A 27,421-nucleotide genomic window follows, 5' to 3' on the forward strand; every position below is an offset into this window, starting at 1 on the left:
CTATGTTCCAACGGTTGGTTGGAAAACTCCTCTATCTTTGTCTCACACGACCGGACATCAGTTATGCAGTCAGCGTTGTTAGTCAATATATGCACTCTCCTAGAACTACTCACCTCCTTGCAGTTGAGAGAATATTAGCATACTTGAAGAGATGTCCCGGTAGAGGTATATTGTTCAAGAATAATGATCACGTGAAGATAGAGGTTTATACAGATGTTGATTGGGCTAGGAGTGTTGATGACGGAAGGTCTACCTCTGGATATTGTGCCTTTGTAGGAGGTAACCTTGTCTCCTGGAGGAATAAGAAACAAAGTGTTGTTTCTCGTTCTAGTGCTGAAGCTGAATATAGATCTATGGCTAATGGTGTGACTGAAATTCTATGGCTGAAGTCATTATTTGAGGAATTGGGTATTGCTTATGAGAAGCCCTTAATGTTGTATTATGATAATCAAGCTGCTATTAATATAGCTCAAAATCTGGTACAACATAACAGAACTAAGCATATCGAGATCAACCGACATTTTGTCTAAGAAAGGGTTTCGTCTCAAGAAGTGTGTCTCCCGTATATCACCTCCAGCATGCAGCTCGCCGATCTTCTCACCAAGGCTGTTCCAAGGAAGAAGTTAGAGGCTGACCTATGCAAGTTGGGAATCACAAATATCTATTCCCAACTTGAGGGGGAGTGTAGAAAACACTGATGTGGACCCCATTGCTGTGGTCCCCACTGTGTTCGTATGGCAGCATAGCATATTTTTTGTTAGTTATGTCAGTGTTAGTTGGTAATTATTGGTAGTTATTTCAGTTTGTTATTTCAGCTTTATTATTAGTTTATTTGCCATGTAAGCAATAAGGGCAATTCAACCCTTTTACAATTAGTCAACATATATAAATATTAAGAGTGGGTCGGCAGATCAATAGATCAACCCTCTCTCTCTTTTCAAAACCCCTTCATGTGCTTCTTCTTTCTCCCTCTCTTCTTTTTCTTCTCTTTTGAAATTTCTCCTTTTTCCTTCCGAATTCAAGACTGATTGTAGTCTTGATCGACTACTATCCGTCTCTTAGAGCTCTTCAGTTACTTGTTCCGTCGTTGCATCATCTTTCTAATTTAAATTGTGAGTCGTGTCAGTTTAGGAAACATCATCATGTCTCCTTTAGTCCTAGAGTTGATAGTCGTACATCAAGTCCTTTTTCTTTAGTCCATTCAGACATCTGGGGTCCAAACAGAGTAGTGTATTATAATGGTTACAAGTACTTTGTAATTTTTGTTGATAATTATTCAAGGATGACATGGCTTAACCTTATGAAAGAAAAGAGTGAATTGTTTTCTATCTTCCATAAATTTTATGCTGAACTTCGCAATCAATTTGGTGTACATATTAAAATTCTTCGTTCTAATAATGGCCGCGAATATTTTTCCACACTTTCAAGAATATTTGGAATAACATGGCATTATCTATCAAACCTCATGTACCTACACCCCTCAACAAAATGGGGTGGCTGAAAGAAAAAATCGTCACCTTTTGGAAACTACTCGGTCCCTTTTACATCAAATGAATGTCCCCAAACCGTTTTGGAGTGATGTTGTACTCACATCTTGCTTTCTTATTAACCGCATGCCCATGTCTATCCTTGAAGGTCAGTCCCCTTTCTCTGTTCTATTTCCCACGTTGTCTCCTTTTCCCCTTACTCCCAGAGTTTTTGGATGCATGTGTTTCGTTCATAATCTTGGGCCTGGAATGGACAAGTTAGATGCTAGATCCACTAAGTGTGTCTTTCTTGGCTATTCCAGGACTCAAAAAGGGTATAAGTGCTATAACCCTCATTCTCAGCGTTCTTTTGTGTGTTCTGATGTTACATTTTTTGAGTTTGTTCCTTTCTTCTCTAGGTCGGATACCTCTTCTCCTCGGTTGCCATCACCCCCTCTTCTAGTTCCCGTTCCTCTTGTTCCGGTCGTGACCCAGTCTTCGCCTCCAGTGCAGCTACCTAAGAGAGGACCACCTATTCGGCAAGTGTATACACATCGTCAGGCATCAGCTCCTCCCTTAGCTTCGTCACCGTCGACAGATCCGGTAGTTGATCCCACCCCAACCCCAACTCCAAGTTCTGACCTTGATCTTCCTATTGCTTTGCGGAAAGGTAAACGCAGTTGCACTCTCCATCCCATTTCCATTTATGTTTTTGTATCTCACCTTTCGGCTTCCCATCAACAGTTTGTTTCTATGTTATCCTCTGCCTCTGTTCGCAATGATGTCCAGGAAGCCCTCAATTCTCCAGGGTGGCGCCAAGCAATGGAAGAAGAACTCTCAGCCCTGACTCATACTCATACGTGGGACCTCACTACTCTTCCTCCTGGTAAGCATGTGGTCGGTTGTAAGTGGGTGTACACGGTTAAATACTTACCTAATGGAAGTGTTGAACGGTTGAAAGCTCGGTTAGTTGCCAATCACAGCAGTATGGTATTGATTACACAGACACCTTCTCTCTGGTTGCCAAAATTGGGTCAGTTCGTGTTCTAATTTCTCTTGCTGCTATGTTTGATTGGCACTTGTTTCAGCTTGACATCAAGAATGCCTTTTTACATGGTGATCTTCTTGAGGAGGTGTACATGGAGCAACCACCAGGGTTTGTTGCTCAAGGGGAGGGTGAGAAGGTCTGTAGACTTAAGAAGGCTATTTATGGACTTAAACAATCTCCCCGTGCATGGTTTGGGAGATTTAGTGAAGTGGTGAAGAAGTTTGGAATGAAATAGTGTCAAGTTGACCATTCCGTATTCAGCTATGAATCAAATGCTGGGAAGATTCTCTTGATGGTATACGTAGATGACATTGTTATCACATGCAATGACAGACCAGGAATTGATAGGTTGAAGACTTACTTGCATGATCACTTCCAGACAAAGGATCTTGGCAAATTAAGATACTTCCTAGGGATAGAGGTTGCAAAGTCCAAGAATGGTATTAATCTGTGCCAGAGAAAATATGTTCTTGATTTGCTAGAGGAAACAAGGTTGTTGGGTGCCAGACCAGCTGAAACACCTATTGGAACTGAATGCTAGATTGGGTAGTGATACAGGTGAGGAGTTTGAGGATCCGGGAAGGTACAAAAAGCTAGTGGGTAAGCTTAATTACCTAACCATCACTCGACCTGATATCTCATTTGCAGTTAGTGTAGTGAGTCAATTTATGCAGAATCCGAGAATCCCACACTAGGAGGCAATCCTAAGGATTGTGAGGTATTTGAAGGGTGCTCCAGGTCGTGGTTTGTTGTACAAGAGTGGAGGAAGTCTTGAGATAGAGGGATACATGGATGCTGATTGGGCCGGGTCTATATCTGACAGAAGGTCCACTACAGGGTATTGCACTTTTCTTGATGGGAACTTAGTGACATGGAAGAGTAAGAATCAAACAATTGTAGCAAGAAGTAGTGCAAAGGCTGAATATAGGGCTATGGCTCACACATGCAAACTGGTGTGGTTGAAACATCTACTAGAGGAGATGAGATACTAGATTGACACTCCTATGAAGCTATACTGTGATAACCAAGCTGTAGTTCATATCTCCTCTAATCCAGTGTTTCACGAAAGGATGAAGCACATAGAAGTGGATTCCCACTTTGTACGTGAGAAGGTGCTTAGTGGAGTGATAAGTACAACATATGTGAACACAGGAAATCAATGGGCAGGTTTGTTTACCAAAGGGTTGAATCGGGGAAGAGTGGACTACATATGTAACAAGCTGGGACTATATGACATATACTCGCCAACTTGAGGGGGAGTGTTAGAGTCGGCTGTACAAGGGTAGTACAGTCCTTTTATGTTTAGTTATATATGTACTGCTCTGCTGATGTGGCTCTCACTTAAGTGAGGGCACAATGGTAATCCTTATATATCTTAGAAGAGTATAAATAAAAGAAGGGCCGACTAGAGGTTTTTGAGATTTTCTCTCTAGTTCGGTTGTGACTTTTCTCCTTTTTCTTCTCTTTCTCCTTCTCCTTCTCTCTCTCTTTTCCTTCTCTTTCTTCTGATCTGAACATATACGAACATCTAATCTAAGTTTTATCAGCATATGTCCGCAGATCAGCCAATTGGTCTCTAGTCTTCACAAATGGAGTATCTATGTCACCATTCTAAACCTGCTCTCTAACAAAATGACAATCCACCTCAATATGCTTTGTCCTCATAAAATACAGGGTCCAATGCAATATGGATTACTGCTAGATTATCATAAAGAGGAGTAAAAAGTGCTTCAAGACCTGAATAGCATGTTAATGATTTAAGAGGAGATGATTAGTAGTTTCTCGCGAAGGACACACACACGAGGAAAAGGCACCAGTTTTTCCATTTCCTTTGAAGCCTCCCAAATGTGTTGATGACTCGGTTGGCTACTTACCAATAGGAAACTTTGACCTTTGGAGGAGATGGAGCCAATATTCCAATAGGTGTTTGAAGTGTATAACTAGGGGCATGCCTCTAGGTGAGGCGCACTCAAAATGCCCTAAGGCATACATTGGAGGCAAGGATGCTTTTGAAGCATATGCCTCAAACGCCTTTTGCAAGAGACATATGCCTCTAGTACACCTCCTTGTGGCTTACTACTCGACAACAATTCTTCCTTTTGCATTCTAAACTATGCCTCATGCCTCAATGTTTTAAAATTTTTCTGGACCAAACCAAGTGGCCTTTAGCTAGAAAGGAGAAAAGCCATATTGATTTGGTAAAGAGTATTGAAAAAGGAAGCACAAGAGAAATTCCTGCTAGGATTTGTAGTCCACACCCCCTCATCTCTCCACTGGAAAAACAAAGACATCTCTAAGATTTTTTGTAATGAATTACTTTGTTATTTTTTGTAATGAATAAAGTGTAATACAAAGTATTATAGATCCTAGAACATAGGTTGGAAGGACTCTGCATATCCCTTTTTTGAAAAACTATTTTATTTAATCCCTATTTACCCCTAGGCCCTAGCTTAGACCATCAGCCATACTATCTTCCGACCTTTGAATCCACCAAATTGATACCTCCATTTCCCTCATCAACCACCTTATCTCCTTGATTGTTTGTTTATACTGCCAAATTGTCTGGCTATTTATATTGAGCCTATTAACTACAACCTTAGAATCCCCTTCTATCACTAATTTGCTAATATTCATTGACCATATCAACTTCAACCCTTGTAGAACATCCATTGATTCTGCACTTATTGAACCCCCAATTCCAATTGGTCATTGCTAGGATTTTGCCACTTCCAACTCTAAACACTCCACCAAGAATCTTTAAATCATTGATCAAAATGATGATTTCATGGGTTTCAATCTTTCAGAGTAGTTTAATGCCATTCTCAACCCCAGGTTCCAAGAAGTCCCTCTGTTATCCATTCTCAACCCCAGGTTCCAAGAAGTCCCTCTGTTATCCATAGATATGAAGTCGGCAGCTGGTTTGTGTTTTGAAGTGATTAGATTGTAGATCCTGGGGTAGGACTGGCATGAAGGAGAACCTTCCCACTAGAGATCCTCCCAAAATATCACTCTCAAGAGACAAAGTCATACATAATGTGCTGACATGGTCAGTAAGGTCCATTGAAATATTTGACATAGACATAAATATTTTTTTGGAAATTTTGATGCTTTATGTAATGGTTAAGATTAATTGAAATCTTGGTACACTACTTGGACAGCCAAGATTAATTCATTGATCTTAGGAGACCATTTTGATAGCCTAGACTTTTTTGTTGTTTTGGCACTTTTTTTGGATGGCCATATTAGTTGAATTTAGTACATCATTTCAAATGGTTGACAATTTGAGATTAATGCACTAATCTTGAGAGACCACTTAGATGACCCAAATGTTTAGGTTAATTTGGAACATCATTTACATGGCACGTACTTTGTATTTTATCTTTTTTTTTTTAATTTGGGTAATGTGATACATCATCTACTGTATGACTTCAATGGGGTAAATTGCTTGAAACCTTTGTACATCACTTGAATTTTCAAGTTTGGTCAACTGATACTGAGGTATGAGTTCAATGATCTAGATCTTTAGTCAGAAAATCAGGACTAGGAATATCTCTTTTAGCATATGAAATGGGTAAAGAAAAATTAATATTGTCTTCCAATGTAAGATAAGAGCATTTTGGGCTTTAAAAAATGTACTTATTTAACAGAATGGTGACAAATGGGGTTACTTGTCGTGATATTAAGTACAAGGAGCTAAGTGTCACAAAAAATAGTATGGGGGGATGAGTGGCACACTGCCAAAGTACAAGGGGTCCTTGCAATTTACCCTTTCTTGATTTTTTTGACAGGTAGGTTTTGATTGTCAGGTTTTAATGTGTTTTTACTTTTAGCATTGAAGTTAGTTTCTTATGGTGATGGGGTTCAAATGTTGTATTGATATTATATTTTTAGTACACTGCTCTTGTTTTTATTGATATATTTGTATACTACCATTTGGGTTTTGATTTTTTGCTAGAGCCACAAAGATCACTTCTGTGGTTCTATCTTATAATCCTATTCTTATTCTTTTTGAAACTATTTATTTTTACTATAAAAAAAGAACTCTATTATGCCTCAAATATATTTCATACTTAATAAGCACATAGTACATGTCAGATGGTTCATTTCAAGACTAAGCTTGTTTTTGTGACTTATTTAGGCTATGAACTTTTGTATCAGGACTACCAAAATACTCTATTCACATCTATTTTACCCATCACTTGAAAAGCTGAAGACATCAGCATTCACTGAGTTATTTGTGGTATCAAACAGCGACTATTTGTGTCTTATTGTTGAGGAATGTATTTCAGAACTGGAAGCTTTTCCTGACCTGTTGTTATCCTTGCCTGATAGTAGCTTCGAAACAGCAACTAAACATTAACTTGAAGATTTAAACTACAGGCTCAACCAATTTTGAACAGCAGGGTAAAAACACCATTCTTCAGAGCACTGTAACAAAGACAAGGCATAATCACATGAAACTAGTCCCCTTCACAAAAACAGTAAAATACATGACAATAATAAGTCAAATAGGGGAAAAAGAATGGATATGATGAATGTCCATACATCTTTTGTTCAGCAATTCCAAGTCAAAATTTATCTTTTGACATTCTACTTACTCACTGCCTACCATTAATACAAGCCTCTTTAGCTGCAATGGCGTCCTTGTAAACCTCCATTAAATCTGGGACTCTATCCAAATACATAGTCACATAGGTCTCCACAAAGTTCTTCTCAGTAAGCTTAAACGCCCAAATATGCTTCCTGTCTACTTCAAGCAGCTTCTTTGTCTCCAGAACCTTTAGTACCGAATATCTTGGCCAGATCCTTGTGCAAAATCCATATCCAAGAAGAATGGGATTTGTAATTATAGTTGATCGATCCAGCTTCATGGTGCTTGTATAGAAATCCATCAACCTCTTGATCTTCTCTTCTGAACAAGTTATAACAAAAGGTGCTCTCTTAAAAGCAGACATAACCTCTTCCTCAGACCACCCCAAGCTTTTAAAAACTTCCATTTTCCTTTCCCATGTAGGCTCTTTCATTGAAGACATTGCTCGAACAGCATGTACAAACAAAGAACTGCTGGGTTGGAACCCCAACTTTTTAACAGTCTGGACAATCTTAATCATCTTATCCACCTTCTGCAATACAGTCATTGGTTGGGAACTGATCAGCTTGGAGATGTGTGCAATGTGTACACCATGACTCGTTAAGATAGCAACATTAGGTTGCATATTTCGTTTGAGATCAAAACTTAGCAGCCACGGATAGCGTTTAACGGTCTTGATGACATCTTCTTTAGTCTTCAGAAATGTCAAGAGGACTTCAAAATTTGGTTTTAAAACATTATCCAAGCTTTTAAGACCATTTGGATTTGAGATGAGTAGATCTGCGAGAGTGGAGCTCGAAAATCCAAAACCAAGAAGGTATTCTATCTTGGGTTTGAACTTTCCCTCTAAATTACAGCGGAGAAGCGAAGGACGCTTAGTGATGAGTTTTGAGATGTGGGTATCAGAGAAGCCATGGGATTTTAGGAAGTTGATGACAGAATCGTGCTTCTGGGTGTTTCTTTCATCGAGTTGAATACTTTTGGATGCTGAGAGAGCACTTTCTATAGAAAGCAAACATGTATTCACGAGGTATTGAACTGTAAATGGCAACGATGGATCCAAGGAGATCGCTGGGGCTGCTATCTTTGTTGTCAAGGATTTGAGAAATGGGTTATGCAGGAAATGAAAATAAAATGTTCTTCTGTTTTGGGAAATGCGATACATTTTCAGCAAAGATATTGAGAAAGGGTAGATGTTCCAAGAAACTAACCAGAAAGCAGAAACCAATCTCCAAACGTTTGAGAAATTTGAAGGCACAGAATGAAACCATGAACAGCTTTCCTGAGGTGAGAAGAAGACCAGAAGAGTTGAGAGTCTCGCCTGAGAGTATAAGTGAAGGGCAATAGAAGGAAATGACGGAAGTCGGGAAACGTCTTCGCATGTCAACGAGTCGGGTTTGACACGGTTTTGGATCAACCCGGAATTGCCAATGCAACTCCCAACTCCCATCACGATCCGACTAATGGAATTATGGAACCCAACTCGGCCCATCTCACATTTGGTACACCCATAATCAAACCTATAACTGCGTTTGGTAAGAGTGTAGATGCAAATATTTTTTATTCACGAAAATACAATTCGGATGGTCAACAATGTTTGAATTGCCATTTGGTTTTCTTAAAGCTGTGTTTGGTTGGAGTATGAATGCAAATTTGTAGAGTGCAAAACAAAAATGTTTGGTTCATGTGAGTGCAAAGTGGTTCAAGATTTACACACCCACTTTGCACTCAGCTCATTTTGTTTTGAAAGACGCAAATAAGAATACAATTTTTGTGGATGTTTGGCATTTCCATCAATGCAAATACAACTGTTTCTTGCTACCATTCCAGCTACTCCCACCATTAAACAAATATAAAAAATAACAAGCTGCCAGGGCATCTTGGTAAAAAATAACAACATAAAAACAACCAGCTACTCCCACCATCAATGCAAATACAACGGTCTCTTCTGCCAAGTAAGCCAGTTTCTCTCTCCTCTTCACGCCAACGAAGACTATTCCTTTTGAATAGGAACTATGGAGCTTCCAAACGGCATAACATTAGCAGCCCGGGCATCCTGTCACAAATGTATCTGCTCTGATCTTTATCAAAATGCTGGAAGGCTTTATATAGATGTTCGTCTCTTTCTAGCTTGTTACTATGCATGGTTGCAGTAATAAATTCAATATAATCGATTGTTCCATTTCCATCCACATCAGCCTGAAAAAAGAAAGAAATGATCAACCCAAGAATTTTAGACATATAAAATAAAAGATCAAGAAATCTAGCTTATTTTTTTCAATGCACTTATATCTTACAGCTTCTTAGTTTGATGTAAGGTTCATTTTGTAAGATTGCAATTCTACTAATATTTGATTTTCACAACAAGAAAGGGGAATGGGGGAATAAATGGATGAAATGGGTCCACGGAAGCTGGAATCAGGCCACAAAGCCCACAGCTTCTTAGTTTAACACTTCTCCTAAATTTGACAAACAATAGGGGAGGACAGAATGCGGGAGAGTCAGCACCAAACCATAGATTTGTAGGAACATTTCAGCTTCATTCATTCATTAATTGTTCAAAAGAATGTTTAACATGGTTTTATATGGAAATTTGAGAATTCCTTTTTGAGATCTACAATATATTTATTTTCCTAAGCAATGAGACTAAAGAAATGCTTGCTAGAGAATGAATCTTCTAAATCCTTCAAATATTCAGAAAATCTTGAGGGTCCAGTCAAATCTTGAAAAGATTTGGCTATAAGAATCTTGATAGGATTTGGTTGAAAGTGAACCTTTTGAATATCACATGGGGTCTTGACAGCAATTAACTTCTTGGGCTTGTTGTAAAGGATTCAATGTTTTAGGCCTCTGGAGAAACTCACACATTTAGTGGGCTTTGGTTTTCTGAAAGAAACTCACACATTACCAACAACTGGTGTATGAATTATGAGGGCCTTGGACCCATGTACAGGTCCCCTGTCCTGAGATCCAAGATTCTCCCATGGTTGGAGTCCTTGGACGACAATATTGATAATACATGATTAAAGCAAATTTACTAGATTGTGGTAAACTTTTTTAGCATCTATTATGCATGAACTATATGGTGTTGGAGGGGTATGGGGTCTAGACTAGCTAATGGTGGGACAAATAACAGGGGTGATGTGTCTTTTTTTTTAAGAAAAGGTGGCTGCATAGCTCAAATAAAAGAAAGGGATAAGCCTGTTTGGTGAAAGGGATGATGATTGATCAGCCTAACTGCTAGTAAACTATGCTAAGCAGGGGGGATATCTTAGGGAATAAGTGGATTCTGTTTTGGATCTCAAAAACAAAACAGAATTACTCAAAACAGGAGAATAGAATGTACCAACATGGTAACCAGAAATTCCAAACCTTAAAACATAAATTTGAAAAAGGCAAAGTTACTGCTAAAACAGAATTAATCAAGATAACAAAAATGCCTCCTATCTAGAAGATCCAAAGAAACTCTGAGATAATTGGATTCTTCAAATCCAAATAATTATCAGGTGGCCTTTGGCAAGACAAGGATTAAAGAGGAACCAACTATTTAGAGGGGTGGCTTCCCAAGGTGGAAATCTGTAATGTGAATTCGAAACTTTGAACAGTTTTAAACAAGGGTGGGTGGTAAGACTAGCCAAATTGTATTGACATTTTCAAGCTGTACATCATTTTTTATCCAGATCTCCATAACTTTGTATAGGGCAAACAGCTCCAAGGCTGACTTACAACTTGGGTCCTCCTCTCATATGGAATCCTTTAGATGTGCTGATCCATCTAATCATTGACATCTCCCAACACCTCATTTAGCCAAACCATCAGAATTACCTCCATATCCACTTGAGAGAGATATTCAGTCTGGCCTCTCTAATGTCATACTGCATTATCTAAGGCCCCTTCAAACCAACTAATGGCCACCTTTGAATTATCATCCACCTTAACTTGCAACCATACAGCACAATGCCTTCTTCGTATCATGAGAGGTTTACAATTAATTGTTGCTCTAATCTAGGCTTTTTTCCATTCTATTGTTCTCTTGTACTGTTTTTTGCCTGTTTTACTTATTGGCGAACCTTCAATACCTTTTATGCTTTCCCAATAACCTCTTTGTAGTACACTAGGTATGCATAAGTATGTAATGCAATGGAATGGGCAGGCAAAAGGCCTTTTTTTTTCATTATAAGGACAAAATGGTTTATGATTTAGCAGATCGCTAATTCTTTCTCTGACTCTAAACATTTCCTTGTTGTTTTATCCCTATTCTCTTGATTCATATCATTTTGCTGTTGTAAATTAATGCTTGTTGTAGAAGTGGTTTTGATTCATATCATTTGTACAACTGATGGACTCTCAATAGAACATCGTTCCATCCATTTTAATGTGATCTTTCTTTGAATGGATTTCCAAAGTGGTTGATCTGTGATTTTTGCAGAAAGCCTTCCCCACATAAGCCAAATGATTTTTGTCTATCAGGTTGAAAAATATAATCCTTTCTGATTTGACTCCATGCAGTTTGTTTATCAGTATTGGTAAGATATTTTCCCCATAGGCAATATAGATGCTTTTAAACATTCTAAAGATCCTCTAACAAAATCTATGCAGATCTAATAAGTTTATACAATTACATTCCAAGGACCTTCAGGCAGCCCATGGCCACTTTGAGCCTAGATTGATGTGGTTTATATTTCTCATCTTCCCAAATAAAAAACAAATCTCTACCCAGTGCACTAATAAATGATTTGGTATTTAAATAAAAGATTTCCCATATATGCACCATCTTTTCTAATTCAATGGGTTATTTATTGGCATACTCTTTTAAACAATTACTTGGTCTAATCCTCTTAATTTTCTAATTTCTACCTTGGAGGAAGATTCTTTATACTCAATTTGGTGAATTTGATTAATAACTTTAAAAAAATGAAATTTATTTATGTTAATGAGTAACTTAATATGATGAATTACTTCTCATAAGTCAAGAGCACGTCCCTTTCTTAAGCTTAAAAATGTGAAAACCTTTCATTAACACAGCATTCAATTCAAGAAGCAGCAGTTGACAAGATAAAGCAAAACAGCAAGAAGGTAACCGAGGACTAGGAGTCTGAAAGGCCAAAAATAAAGGGAAAAAATCCTCCATTAGAGATGGAATTCAATCAGCCAAACTCGCAGAAGAAAGAGAGATATTTCCAAACTCCATAACTAAATAGAAAGGGGTTTTTTGAGCCTTAAGCTCTGCAACCTCCCTTGTGATGATTCCCCCAATAAAATACAGATAAGTCAGTAATGGAAATAAATTCAAAGGATCACGTGAAGTTCCTTTTAATTTCCATTGCTGGCATGCCTGTGTTAAATTGGGGGTTGAAGTGCTGTGACAACAGTAACAGTTGAAGGTTAGGATGAGAGAAGTAAAGAAAAATGAAGCAATAACTCTAGCATGCGGTGAAATCAAAAAGTTCCAAGTCACTTAATCAATCAAAAATAAATCAATAGACAAGCAATAACTCTAACATCCAAAAAATGGAAGTAGATAGCAAGATAGATGGAACATTACCTAGAAACGAAGAGGAAAAAAAAAACACAAAACCGAAAAGGTTTTTTTTCTGGTTCTTTGAGTTTTGTGAAGAAGAAGAAAAAGCTGGCTCTTATTCCATTCAAAATCAAGTTCGGAGGTGCCTTTCAAGCCCGTTCTTGATGATATTAAGTGCTGGAGTCAAAAATCCCACTCCAGTTCAGATTTGGTGATTCTTCTTCCTTTCTCTACTTCTCAGTTCAGATTTATAGCAACTTGGTGAGATCTAAACCTCTGTTTGTGTTGTATCCACCTTGCATTTGGTGATGTTAATGCTGTTCTTGTGAGCCAAGGATTATTTCCTTGATGTTTGTAAGCCTCTAGTTGCAACTTGAGAAGACTTTTGTACCCATTAATTTATGAATTAGTGGAAGACTTTTACGGACCATAGGTCCCATGGTTTTTCCCCGATTTTGGGGTTTTCCATGTAAAAATTCTGGTGTTCTATTGTGTGGTGATTGTTATCTGTTTTTCTGTTACTTGGTTGAATTGTTTACTTATTATTATTGTTGTTGGCAAACCCATTTTGATACACAAATTTGGGGGAAAGGTTCTTACTGTCCTGGGATTGGTTTTACATTCATTTCTGCTACTATAGTGTAACTTGCCCAACAAAAATGAAGAGGTTAGGATTCTCTCAAAGGAAAACCAAACAAACAACAAAGTAGATTGAAGGTAATCGGAAAATGAAGGTAGATCGGATTACCTCTGTGAAAATGAAGGCAGTTTAGAATCGCTCGCAGTTTCTCCTCTATCTACTCAGTTTCAGCCCGCAGTTGAGAGTGCTCGCCATTCCCCTCTATCTCTCTTTTTTCGAGGATTTTGGAAAAACTCAAAACCTATTTACTTCGACCGATCATAAGAGCAAATTTTTCTTTCCTTTTTAGAAAGCAATATTTTCTCCTATTTTCGATACAAACCTAAGAAAGTATACAAATTTGCATCGAAAATCGATGCATTTTTGAAATCTAACCAAATGAATGCAAATCTGAACCGGAGTACAAATTTGCAACGTTTTAGATTTGCACTCCAACCAAACGCAGCCTAAATTTTAAAATTTTGTCAAAAACTGTTAACTTGGTCAGGTATTCATCGATTTGGGAGGATAAACCAATGACCCGTACTAGATCAAGGGTTTCAAATAAATTTGTGTTCGGTTGTCTAATTACTGTCATCCTTTTACATATAGCCATATAGGAATCTCAAAAGGGCATTTCAGTAAATTAACTTTTCCTCCTATTCTAATTAATTTTAATGGAGAAGAGGCAAAGTGTTGGAATTTGAAGGGAGGGTGTCGCAAACAAAATCCGAGGTGTTATGCGTTACTACCCTGAAAGTACAAGGTGATAATATGTAATTTACCCTCTTTTGATTTTGGGAAATTTTTCGCAGTCTGCATCCCAACTTTCAAGGGGCCATCGGCCTTGTCCTTTTTTTATTTATAAAAAGTTAAAAACTAAATTATTTATATATATTGGACCTAAAATAATGTGTATATATATATATATGCATACATGTATGAGATTCTGATATAACTACCAACCCAATTACATCCCTAAGTTTGACTATTCTTAAAATTAAAAGGTCATTTATTAAAACAATTAAAAATGCAAAAAATCAAAAAGTAATTTTCCTAAAGCAAAAAAAGTTAGGAAAATATAAAATGGTTGCAGATTATCTTTTAAAAGCTACTTTTTCAAAGCAAGAATAAAACAATAAATATTAGATGTTAGAACACAAATTAATACATGCATTTGGATATATTTGACTAAGCCCACATTTTTAAGAATTGAGGGATTTCTATTGTATATGTGTAGAACAAGGTCCAAAATATGGCAATGTATTAGTGGTATAATATATGGGGCTGTTTATCTTTAAACACTAGAATCCCCCCTAACATGTCCATTGTGAAAAATGGAACGGAAAAACCCATTTAAAGCGCACAATATACAATTTTGATTACATGAAAGCAGATAGAGCCAAAGATGTTCTTCCTTCTTTCTAGTAAAAGTCTCCAATGCTTTGTGTTCTATTTATTTCGTAAACCATCCATATAGAGGCAACAAAGAAAATGAGGAATTGTGATTTGTGGACCAAAGTAAAACAGGTTAATTGGTGATGGGATAATGAGGCCAAAGAATGGAAGTGTCTTTCATTATCCAAAAGGACTGAACACTATCACAGGGTCCGTTTGGTTCACAGGCAGAACCGCAGAACCGGAATTGAAATCTATTGGAATGGTCTATTCCTACCATCTATTTGGTTTAGACAGGAATCCAAATCGGAATCGGAATCAATTGGAATGGATTTTCATTCTCAATGGAGGGGGAGGGAATGGCCATTCCCTAAAATGGGGGAATGCCATTCCACCAGGAATGGAAATGAGATTCCGATTCCACCCCAACAAACAGTTGGAATCAGAATGGACCAATTCCAGACCCCCACTCCCGTGAACCAAACAGACCATCAGTATTTGTTTGTCTACATGATCAGTATTGGTGCATTTAAGTTGAAAATTTTCATTTGTTTTTAGAGATGAAATTGTGGTCTGAAAAGTCCAATCGTCTAGTCCAGTATCCAAGTCTGACATTCTTCTACAAACAATTCAACCCAACCTTAATCCCGATTACATAGTTGGGAATGTCACGATTCTTGTGTCAGAAGATAACTTTCAAATGCTGTTTTATCTTCATTTCAATAGCAGTATTTTGTTCTTGGGAAAAAGAAGGTAATTTGTAGGGGAGAGCAGAGCCCAAATTCAGATGGAAAACTATACCTATCCAAAACTTCACAGTCAATGAACCGTACCGTGAGACAGCCCATTAAGACCAGATAAAGACTGAATACGGCCACCAAGTAATATACACGATCTAAACTGCTTTTAACCTGACTAAAGAAGAAAGTCTTGAGAGCAACTACATGAAAGATGTCTCCCATGAAACCCAGTAATTCAGAAGTCAGGATGCTGAATAACTTCAGTATCATATATTCATATCCAAACCCGACATTCTTCCTCCAATCTCCAGGCTTAAGGTCTTTTGACCAACTGGATACCTGATAAAGACATGGGAGCTTCAGCAAAATGTGGACTCTGGATTTCTTAATTTGGAATGCATTTGGTTGGGATCATGGTTTGAAAACCAGACTGGACCAGATGGTCAGACCAGTTGACCCAGGAACGGTCATGACTCCAGGTCTGGTTTTGGACCCCAAAACCGTCTGACCAGGGTTTGGACCAGATGGCAGACCATTTGACCCGGGAACCAGTGGTCGGTGTGGTTCCATTTCCGGGTCAGTTTTTAAAACCATGGTTGGTATAGCATATTGGTTGAGGATAGCATGTGGTGAAAATAGTTACTTTGTGAATATACTATTTTGCTGGTATTTGGTTGCCAGAAGAAAAGAAGGATACACAATGATTCACTAGGTTTTATAAGGCTACTGCAAAGTAGTGCAACGATACATAGCCTTGACTGTTGGAGGAATGCCGAGGCCCCAAACTAATTCCTAATACTTAACAATCAGATGGTTTAGGCCAAGTTGTCTACCCACGATGAGGGAAAGGGAATTTCATTTTCAGTTTTGGTAAGTAGAAGCTGATATGGATGCAATGGGCCTATGTAAAACAGCACCAATCTTGACGATCCAAATTAAGAAGTCTTATTATGGAGATTTGGGTCGCAATACTTCGAGGGAAAACTGTGGAAAACTGTATCTGACATCATGATCACCCTCGTCAATGAAATCTAATCAATCATATACAACTAAAATAGAACTAACCAGTAACCACAAATTGTGAAACAATAAGTACCAATATAGAATAATAACATAAAAAATTGTCAGTATAATAAACTAAACTCACATGTGCATGCCAAAATTGTCCAAGTGCAAATGGATTCCATAATTCACTTGTTTCTTCTCCTTTGGTGTCAGGTGTTTTTGAATCCACAGTTGCATTTGTTATTTCTCCTTTCCATGTTCTCATTGAAATATTGCAAGTCTTAACTTCAACCCTTGATTAACAGCATTTTGAGTCTTGACTAATTCAGGGTTGCACGTCTAAGACACAAACTTGTGGAATTTCTCAGATTTCTTTTCTAGGAAACAAAGTGCCCTCTATCCACAAACCAACCTCTCTCCCTATGTCAAGGAAAGACAAGTTGTAGTTGAAAAGTGTCTCCAATGGAGTGTAATCTTTTCTGTGTTCCCCTCCTTGTCCCTCTTCCAAATATTTGGTCCACCTTTAAACAACTTAACTTATTTGGGGTGTTAGAAGAAGAAAATTGCTCAAATTGGTCTAATATATGTGACAACTGACCAAATAGCACAAGTCCTCAAATATGAACAAACAATGGAGGTTAAGAGGAGGTTCTGATTTTGGTGCCCCTATATTTCAATGTACATCAGCCTGGTACCCTGTAACTTACCACATATTACATATATACAGATTACCAGGATCCACCATTAGATGAGTAGACCATAAGACAGTGCATAAATTAAAAACATGATTATAGTATCACATTCTTATCTCTTAAATTTGGAAAAGAAAATTACTATGCAACTTCAATAACAAAAATAAATGCCAAATGAGCAAATAACATTATTAAAATAATAAACATAATCTTCCAACTTTAGGGTTAAAATAGATGCTGCTGTCTTAGGGTTGAAGTTGTAGTTTCATTCTTATTAAACTCTTGAATCTTCATTATCAGCCATGCCTCATCCCAACTATATGGAGTTGGCTACATCAATCCTGTTTGGACAATTATTTAAAACCATATCCACTGTTAAATTATTGGTGCTTAAATAATTTCTTACTACTTCTACCCATGTCCTTTTTGGTCTACCCCAAGCTCTTCTAGCCCATTCAATGTGTAACAAATCACTTCTTCTAACTGGCGCAGTTGGTGATCTTCTATGCACGTGCCCAAACCATCTTAGGCTGAATTTAGCATTCCTTATTTTAAGGACTGGTCTCTTTTTTCCTGTTAAAATGTCCCCTATAAACATTGAATTTTTAACTGCAAAAAGAAGTTAAGCCCTTAAAATAAGGAATGCCAAATGCAGCCTTGGTCTACTCTCTCTCTCTCTCTCTCTCTCACACACACACACACACACACATTTTATCACCTATTGGAGCTACTCCTAGGTTCCTACAAATAACTTCATTCCTATTCCTATCGTTTCTAGTTTTTCCACTCTTCCATCTTAGCATTTGCGTTTCTGCCACATTTATTTTCTGGATCATTATACTCTTGAAGACAAATACAATTGGGTGGGCTGACCTCTAGGGCAGTTACACCCTATTCACTCATTTGTATCTCCTGATAACAGCTCCTTGGAATATTATTTCAATCTATTTTTATTTGTATACAAAATTTTAATGTCTCTACCCTAAAAATCCTTGATATGGCTTCCATGCATCTCTAGTACTAGTTAGACCTATTGAGTCCCATTTTACGGAGGAAAACAGTTATAACTTTGCATTTGGTTTTAATCTTCATCAAGAGTCAGACTTATTCTTTAACTTGGTTTTGGAATTTAGTTATTTGAAAATTTGAATTTCCTATTAAAAACTTGATCGCCATCATGTTTTGTTGAATTTTAGCCGCATCCATCCTTGCACATGGAACCTAATAGATACCCTTGCTTTTTCATCCAAGTATTCCTCCTTATAAAAACATTGTCCCTATATTTTCTTATTTACAAACCATAGCTTTTAGACCTCCACAAGCAGCAGGCTCCCAAACATTTATTTGCATCTTCTCTCTCTATTTTAACCCCAAATCCACTCATATGCCTTCCCTATTCTAATTAATTCAGTCAATGCCCTATTCTATGTACTCTATCCCATCTTATATCATTTTTCCTTTAAGAGAATATGAACAACTTATATTTTATTGTTCTCTTCAACATTTCAGATCTATGGCCAAGACATCAAATCAGAGAAGCTAAACAATTAATGGCCAACATGAACTGCTCAATAAAGTTTCCCTAAGGCTGTTAATATTCTGGCAGATGCCTTGGCTTGAACTGGGGTAGCAATAGATGTTTTCGCATGGGGCTTCCCAGGCCCAGGGTCAAGGATTGAAATGTAACTTTGCCTTTTGGATTTCTATCTTAGAAGTGAAGACAGCTTTTGGCTTTTAACTAATATTCCAGTACAAATCTCCATGCTTGGGAAACAAGTTTTTCATTTAATCCATTAATGAAATTATAGTTTTTTTATAAGTAATTTATGAAATTAATTGTTGATATAAAAGGATGATAAAGAAAAGATAATTGCATTAAACAGAATGGAATGGAGAAACAGGATTCATGCAGTCAACCCCACATAGTTGGGATAAGACTAGGATGATGATGATGGTAAAAAAAAAATTTGTTTATATTCATGTGCCTCAATCACCAATAGTTTAGCTTGTCAAATCATTAGGAATTGTAGAAATATTGGGCCTCATGGGCCTTAGTTTGTTTCCTTGTTATAGTTATTATCTTTTGTGTTAATGGGCCAAATAGCCTTTTCTTTTAAGTTTTCACTCCTCTCCTTCCCCCTTTCTTCCTATTCTTCTCTTCTTCCTCTCTCTATCTCTTCTATTCTGATTTTTCACTCTATCTTTCATACTTCCTTTGATTATTTCAGTTTAATCTATTGTCGTTTTCTTCTTGATATCAGAGCACTACAACTTTTTTCTCCTTTTCTTTTAATCCCATACACAGTATGTTTGGAGAATTGAGTTAGTGATTGATTGAAGATTCATTCAGCCTAGTTGGTAGAAGATATGTAGGCAATTGGATTGGTGCCCAAGACGACTCTTGGAGTTTTAACCCAAAACCCTAGCCAACTGGAGTAAACAAGGGTCCCACCTGGCACTCAAGGCTTGAAGAAAAGTTTTTTGATAATCTTGGAGATCGATCCAAGCTGGACTGATTTCTGCAGGTCCCACAAGGAGCAACCACATTTTTAAGCTTTCTCCCAGGTTTCCAGGTTCTGCACAACCCTAGTTTTGGAATCCTGTTAAGGCTAGTTTTGGTTGTTCTCTCTTTCAATCATTCCTGTTTGCTATCTGAATTTCTTTAAGTTTTTGAATATGAAGGACTCTGAAATAGAGACTAAGCAAGTCTCAGAGTCCGGGATGGTTCCAGAAGCATATGTAGATTCTCTATTGGCTGTGACCACAATGAAACTTGATGGAACCAACTATTTAGCCTGGTAGTAGTCAGTAGAATACATGTTTGTAGTAGAGGAAGGTAGGGGTGAGCAAACGGTTTGTTCGGTTTAAAACCGAGCCGAACAAACCGAATTTTTAGAAACCAAATTATGAAATGTGGCAACCAAACCAAAACCAAATTTAGGTTAAACCGAACAAACCGAACCAAAATTTTTTTCAGTTAATTCGGTTTTTTCGTTTAAAATCGAAAATTGCAAAAACTGACAGAAAATTGCAAAAAACTGACAGAAAATTGCAAAATGAGAGAAGCAGAAAAAGGAAAAAAAATAAACAATAATAAATATTACATACCTGAGAGTAAGAGACTTCGACAACCGACTTACTGCTCACTGTCGTCGTCGCCGGAGTATGAGACTATGAGGTTGTTGCTTCGGAGTTCAGAAAGAGAGAACTGGGAAAGTGGGAAGACAGTCAGACGCCAGACCAAACGCAGACAGAGCATAACACATACTTGGAGAGGAAGACTCTTAGCACAACACGAACTGGGAAAGTGGGAAGACAGTCAGCTCGCTGCTCGCCGTCACCGGTGTATGAGGTTGTTGCTTCAGAAAGAGGAAACTAAGAAAGTGAGAAGTGGGAAGACAGTCAGACACCAGTCACCGAACACAAAGACTTGGAGAGGAAGACTTACGCAGTTATGCTCGTCATCGTCGAGAAACGTTTGCTCACCCCTACGGACATCCTGCCCAGTTAGTCAGATGCCAGTCTGGCGTCAAACGCCAGTCTAGCGTCTGACTAACTGTTTAATGCCTCTCAAGTCTCAATGGTTTTGGGTTTGGCGAGCCTAAACAAAAAGGATGGTTTTGGCGGGCCTAAACAAAAAGGGTGTACGAGTATATTTTTTTTTTATCAGTGGGGGTACGAGTATAATTACTAATATACCCTAATAATATCGGTTATTTTGGTTAACCGAAATGCAAAATACTCCAACCAAAACCGAAAACTGAATATTAAAGAACCGAAATTAAAAATCAAAACTGAACCGAATATCCGAACAAACCAAACTGAATGCACCAAAACCGAAATTCCAGTTTGGTTTTTCGGTTTAAACCGAACTATGCTCATCCCCAGAGGAAGGTGAGGTTATATCTCTGGTAGTAAGAAGCAGCCTGAGGAAGATGATCCTTCCTACAAGAAGTGGATACAAGATAGTGGTGAGATCAGAATTCTTGGCAGCAGTTTACGGGATGGAGAAGGCTAAAGAAATGGGGATTGAGAGACTAATCATTGAAGGGGATTCAAAAATAGTAGTGGGTTGGATGAAAGGGGGGAAGGGGTAATTTGGCAGCTAAGGAATGAATTCAGGTGCTTCAAACAGTTTTCCAGAGATATGCTTATCCAAATAAGATGGATTGGAAGATCTGCAAATAGCATGGAAGGTGGCCTAGCTAAACAAGGAATTCAGAAACAATCCATGTTTTGGGCTCATTTGTAAATTCAGATGGCTCATGGCTATTTGGGTTTGAATTTTTTTCACAACCTCTTGTTGTATATTTCTTCTCTAATTTAATGAATTAATTTTTCTGTTGCTGATCAAAAAAAAAAGTGGATGCAAGATAACTATACTGCCATTAACCGGCTGGTGAACTCCATGCAACCCCACATTAATCAAAATTACTTGTGAGTGAACTCTGCAAAGAACATTTGGGATAGTGTTGTTGAGACATACTCCCATAAACTTAATGTGAATAATGTACAGAAAGGAGAGAGAACTTTAGCAGTTTACTACTCTATGCTGAAATCTCTTTTACAAGAGATTGACTTGATGGAGAAAGTAATTTGGGAGAGTACAAAAGATGCTAAAACATATAGGAAGTTTGTGGAGAGAAACAAGGTGTTTGAGTTCTTGACAGGACTGAATCCAGAGTATGATATTACTAGACAAAATATCTTGGCAAAAGGATGATGTAACTCTGTCACAAGCATATGCCATGGTTAGTAGTAAGGAAAACAAAAGGCAGGTACAAGTTCAGGGGACAGTTCCAATTGACCACTTTGCTAATGTTGAGGTAAAACCTAAGGTAGTTGAGGAAAAGAAAGATGTTATATGTGAGTAATTGAGTATTGCAAGGAGCCGAAGCATACAAAGGACACTTGCTGAAAGTTACACCAACTCCTGCTAATCCATTTCAAAAATTCTAAGTTACACCATTTCAAAAATCTGTGAATAGGAAGAGTGTGAATGCTAATGCATCCATGGCTCTAGATAGTGACAAGGGTTCTAGTGATGAGAAGACCGCCATTGAACAACTAGGCTAAATTTGAGAAGTATGGGAGGTTGATCAATCATCTTGAGAGCACAGCTGTAGAAGCTTCTAGCTCTTCAAGCAATTCGACTTCCTCTGCTTTTGAATATTTAGGTATTCGTGCTACTGCCAACCATGCAACCATCTCAGGTAATTGCAAGAACCCTTCGATTATTGATTATGGAGCTTCTAATCATATGACTAGCGTATCTACCCTATTTAGTACTTATAGTTTGCTTTCTAGCCATGATTAAACAAACCTAGCTGATGGCTCTCTTGCCCCTATCTTTGGCAAGGGAGACATCAAGACCTCGAATTGCCATACCCTCACTTCTGTCCTTCATGCCCCTTAACTCCACACTAACCATTTGTCTATTAGTAGTCTGATTAAATCCTTAAATTGCTGTGTAGCTTTTTCCCCTTATTATTGTATTTTTTTAGGGCCAACTCTTGAAAGGTGATTGGGAGTGGCCATAGAGCAAATGGTTATACTTGCTAGATGTTCTTGAGAGAAGCCAAGGACTGCCCCTGAAAGTTACTTTTAGTCTATGACCAATTTTTTTGTCTTCCTCTTTTTTGATAATTGAAAATTTTTGCCTTCTTTGAAGCCTTTCAAATGTGTTGATGACTTGGATGGCCCAACAAGAGACTTTGACCTTTGGAGGAGATCATAGACCCAATGTTCTAAAAAGTGTTGAGGCATATGCCTAGGGTTGCACCTCTAGGTGAGGAACATTCAAAACACCCTAACACATATTGGAGGCATGGATGCCTTTAAGGTGTATGCCTCAAACGACTTTTGCATGAGGTATACACCTCTAGTACACCTCATATGCCTTTTAACCTCCTTGAATCTTACTACTCTTTACAAGGCTTACACCTCCTTGTGCTTAGGAGGCTTATGTCTTTTGCATTCTCAACCATGCATCACACCTACATGTCTTAACACCTTGGCCAAATGGCCTTTGCTAGAAAGGAGTGGGTCATATTGGTTTAGAAAAAGAGTTTTGAAAATGGAATCACAATAGAAATTTCTGCTAGGTTTAGAGTCCACACCCTCTCATCTCTCCCTTGGAAAAGTAAACATTTTTTTATCAAGAATAGACCTTGGAAAAACAAACATACCTATAAGAATTTTTTTTTATGGATAACTGAATTGCTTTATTATTTTTTGTAATCAAGAGTATACAAAGTATTATGCATACTAAAATATAAGCTGGAAGGATTCTGCCCATCCCCTTTTTGAAAAACCAATTTATTTTATCCCTATTTACCCCTAGCTTAGCCAATGAATTAGCCATACTATTTTCCAATCCTTGAATCCACTTGATACTTCCATTTCCCTCATCAACCACCTAATCTCCTTGATTGTTTGTCTATACTGCCAATCGTGTGGCTAATTGTATTGAGCTGACTGACTACCACCTTAGAAAGTTGGAATCCCCTTCTATCACTAATTTGTTAATATTCACTGACCATATCAGCTTCAAACCTTGTAGAACAGCCATTAATTCTGCTCTTATTGAAACCCCAACTCAAATTGGTCATTGCTAGGATTTTGCCACTTCCAACTCTAAACACCCTACCTACAATCTTTAAGATCATTGATCAAAGAGATGATGTCATGGGTTTCAATCTTCCAGAGTCCCTTACTGCCCTTCTTGACCCCAGGTTCCAAGAAATCCCATTGTTATCCAATAAGTCAGCAACTGGTTTATGTTTCAAAGTGGTTAAATTATAGATCCTGAAGTAGGACTGGCATGAAGGATCTCCCAACAAAACATCCTCCCAAAATCTAACCATCTTTCTAGAGACAAAGTCATACCTAATTTACTGAAGAACATGGGGAAAAGGTCCTATTACGTATTTGACATAGATTTTTTAGATATTTTGATGCTTCACATGAATGGTTGTGAGATTAGTTGAAATCTTGGTATGTTGCATGGATGGCCAAGATTGATTCTTTGCTCTCAAGAGACCATTTTGATAGCCTAGACTTTTTTGTTGTTTTGGTAAATTTTTTGGATGCCCTATATTAGTTGAATTTAGAATCATTTGGATGGTTAGATTAATGCACAAATCTTAAGATACCACTTTGATGACCCAGATCTTTGGGTTAACTTGGCACACCATTTACATGGCATTTTTTCCCTTTTTTTTTTGAAATCTGGGTAAATCTGATATACTATTTACTACTTCACTTCAATGGCCGAAATTGCTTGAAGCAATTGTAAATCACTTGGGTTTTCAAGATTGGTTGTCCGATCATGAGGTGTGAGTTCAATGATCCAGTTCCTTAGTCAGAAAATCAGGACTGGAAATATCTCTTTTAATATATTAAATGGGTAATAAGCAAAATTTTCTTCTAAATGTAAGATAAGAGCATTTCAGGATTTTAAAAATATTTAATGATTCACATGATGTACACGCGGTTATATGCCATTAACTAGTACGGGGGGCTGAGTGCCACACCCACAAAGTATGAGGGGTCCTTCTAATTTACCCTTTTTAATGTGCTTTTGTTTTTGGCCTTGAAGCTGGTTTCTTATGGTGAGGTTTAAGGCTTCAAATTTCGTATGGATGATTTTATATTTGTACAGTAATCTTTGGGTTTTGATTTTTTGGTCAAGCCACAAAGCTCACTTCGTTCTTATACTCCTATTCTTTTTTCTTTTTCAAAATATTTATTTTAGTATAAAAAAGAACTCTGTAATACATTTCATACTTGATGAGCACGTGATAGTACATCTCAGATGGTTCATTTCAAGGCTAAGCTTCTTTTTTTTTACTTACTTTAGGCTATGCACTTTTGTTTCAGGACTCCTCCAAAATACTCTATTGACTACCATTTTAGACAACACTAGAAAAAATGGAGACATCAGCATCCACCGAATTATTCATGGAATCAAACAATGACTCTGTGTCTCAGAAATGGAAAAATTTCCCTCACCTGCTGTTATCCTTGCCTGGTGGCTTCAAAACAGCAACTAAACATTAACTTGAAGATTTGAAAAATACAGGCGCAGCCGAATTTTGACAGCAGAGAAAAAACAGCATTCTTCAGAGCACTGTAACAATAACAAGGCATAATCAAATGAAACTAGTCCCCTTAATGAAAACAGTAAAATGCATGACAACAATACGCCAAATAGGGGTAAAAAGAACGGATATGATGAACATCCATACATCGTTTATTCAGCATTCCGAGTCAAAATTTTATCTCCTGATATTCTACTTACTCCCCTATCATCACCATCAATACAAGTCTCTTTAGCTGCAATGGCGTCCTTGTAAACCTCCATTAAATCTGGCACTCTAACCAAATGCATAGTCACATAGGTCTCCACAAATTTTTTCTCATTAAGCCTAAATGCCCAAATAAGTTTCCTGCCTACTTTAAGCAGCTGCTTTGTCTCCAAAACCTTTATAACCAAATATCTTGGCCAGATCCTTGTGCTAAATCCATACCCTAGAAGAGTGGGATTTGCAATTATTGTTGATCTCTCCAGCTTCATAGTGCTCGTATAGAAATCCATCAACCTCTTGATCTTCTCCTCTGAACAAGTTATAACATTAGGGCTTCTCTTAAAAGCAGACATAACCTCTTCCTCAGACCACCCGAAGCTCTTAAAAACCTCCATTTTTCTTTTCCATGTGGGTTCAGTCGTTGAAGACATTGCTCGAACAGCATGTACAAACAAGGAACTGCTGGGTTGGAATCCCAACTTTTTGACAGTCTCGACAATCTTGATCATTTTATCCACCTTCTGCACTACAGTCCTCGGATGGGAGATGATAAGCTTGGAGATATGTGCAACGTGTACACCCTGACTCATTAAGATAGACACATTAGGTTGCATATTTCGTCTGAGATCAAAATTTAGGAGCCATGGATAGCGCTTAACGGCATTGATGACATCTTCACTTGTCTTCAGCAATGTCAAGAGGACTTCAAAATTTGGTTTCAGAACATTATCCAAGCTTCTAAGAATATTTGGGCATGAGAGGAGTAGCTCTGCGAGAGTGGAGCCCGAAAATCCAAAACCAAGAAGATATTCTATCTTGGGTTTGAGTTTTCCCTCTAAATTACAGCGGAGAAGCGAAGGGCGCTTAGTGATGAGTTTTGAAATGTGGGTATCGGAGAAACCACGGGATTTTAGGAAGTTCAGGACAGAGTCATGCTTCTGGGGATTTCTTTCATCGAGTTGCAGCGTTTTGGATGCTGAAAGAGCACTTTCTACGGGAAGCGCACATGTATTGACGAGGTATTGAACTGTAAATGGCAAGGATGGATCGGAGGAGACCGCTGGAGCTGTTTTCTTTGCTGTTGTGAAGGAGTTGAGAAATGGGCATTGCAGAAAATGAAAATAAAATGTTCTTCTGTTTTGGGAAATGCGATACATTTCATCAAAACAATTGAGAATTAGAGAGAGAGAGAGAGAGAGAGAGAGAGGGAGAGCAAAATAAATTTGAAGGCACGGAATGAACAGCCTTCCTGAGGTGAGAAGAAGACGAGAAGAGTGAAGTCTCGCTCTCGCCTGAAGAAATAGTGAATAAAGAAGCCGCAAAGGGCAAAAGAAGGAAACGACTCCGCATGTCAACGGGTCGGGTTCGACACGGTTTTGGCCTTAACGACCCCGACCCGAATCATCTCCCGACACCCACAGAAGGTCCAGAACCACAATCCGACTAATTGAAGAGGGGTATGGAACCCAACTCGGCTCATCTTACACTTGGTGCATCCTTACTTTTGTTTTCTTTGATAGAGTGCTTGATTGTAGGGCTCTCAACAATGTTTTCAATCCATTGTTGAACCGAATGGTCCAATGGTTCAAACATCACCCCCGCCCAATTTCTGGTTTTGATTTTATTAAAACTTGGAACTTTGTCAAAAACCGTTGAGTTAAAAATTTGTCGATCCGGGTTGAACCATTGATTGATTTGCTTGATCAGGTCATCGGGTCATGGGTTACAAATTATAATCTATTGACAACTTTACAGTTGTTGGATTGGGGTGGTCTTATTTTAATTTTTGATAACTTCTTTTATGAACCATGCATCCCATTGGGCCATTGGCGCTAGGGGTGTTCATTGTTTGGTTCCAGCCATAAAATTGAATCGAATCAAATCAAATTTGTGGTTTGGTTTGGTTTGTTTGCTAAATTACGGTTTGCAGTTTCAGTTTGGTTTCTTGGATTTTTTATAAACCAAGCCAAATTAAACTATAAACCAAAATTATATATTATATATAATATACTAGCTGCAACTTTATAAACAT

At 37.9% G+C, this 27,421-nt stretch overlaps 1 protein-coding gene across 15 annotated transcripts in view; it reads right to left on the reverse strand.

The window, feature by feature from the left end:
* The window catches only part of LOC104593630 (transcription termination factor MTERF8, chloroplastic-like), a 36,578-nt gene extending 9,883 nt beyond the window's left edge, over positions 1-26,695 (reverse strand). For 3 of the 15 annotated variants that reach the window (XM_088891642.1, XM_019197090.2, XM_088891641.1), the window contains exons 1-2: positions 7,124-8,571; positions 6,824-6,942 (exon numbers count right to left, since the gene is read on the reverse strand). In XM_088891642.1, the coding sequence (XP_088747768.1) occupies positions 6,935-6,942; positions 7,124-8,555 (1,440 nt within the window). In that variant the 5' untranslated portion in view covers positions 8,556-8,571 and the 3' untranslated portion in view covers positions 6,824-6,934. Of the gene's footprint in view, positions 1-6,823; positions 6,943-7,059; positions 9,305-16,530; positions 17,091-20,188; positions 20,440-25,093; positions 25,212-25,329 lie in introns of those variants that run through there. The other 12 variants (XM_088891640.1, XM_019197089.2, XM_088891639.1 and 9 more) reach the window with 8 other exon arrangements.
* Positions 26,696-27,421: the final 726 nt, after the last annotated feature.

This window comes from Nelumbo nucifera, chromosome 7 (genome assembly GCF_055504915.1).
Source record: "Nelumbo nucifera cultivar China Antique chromosome 7, China Antique-T2T, whole genome shotgun sequence".
NCBI lineage: Eukaryota > Viridiplantae > Streptophyta > Magnoliopsida > Proteales > Nelumbonaceae > Nelumbo > Nelumbo nucifera.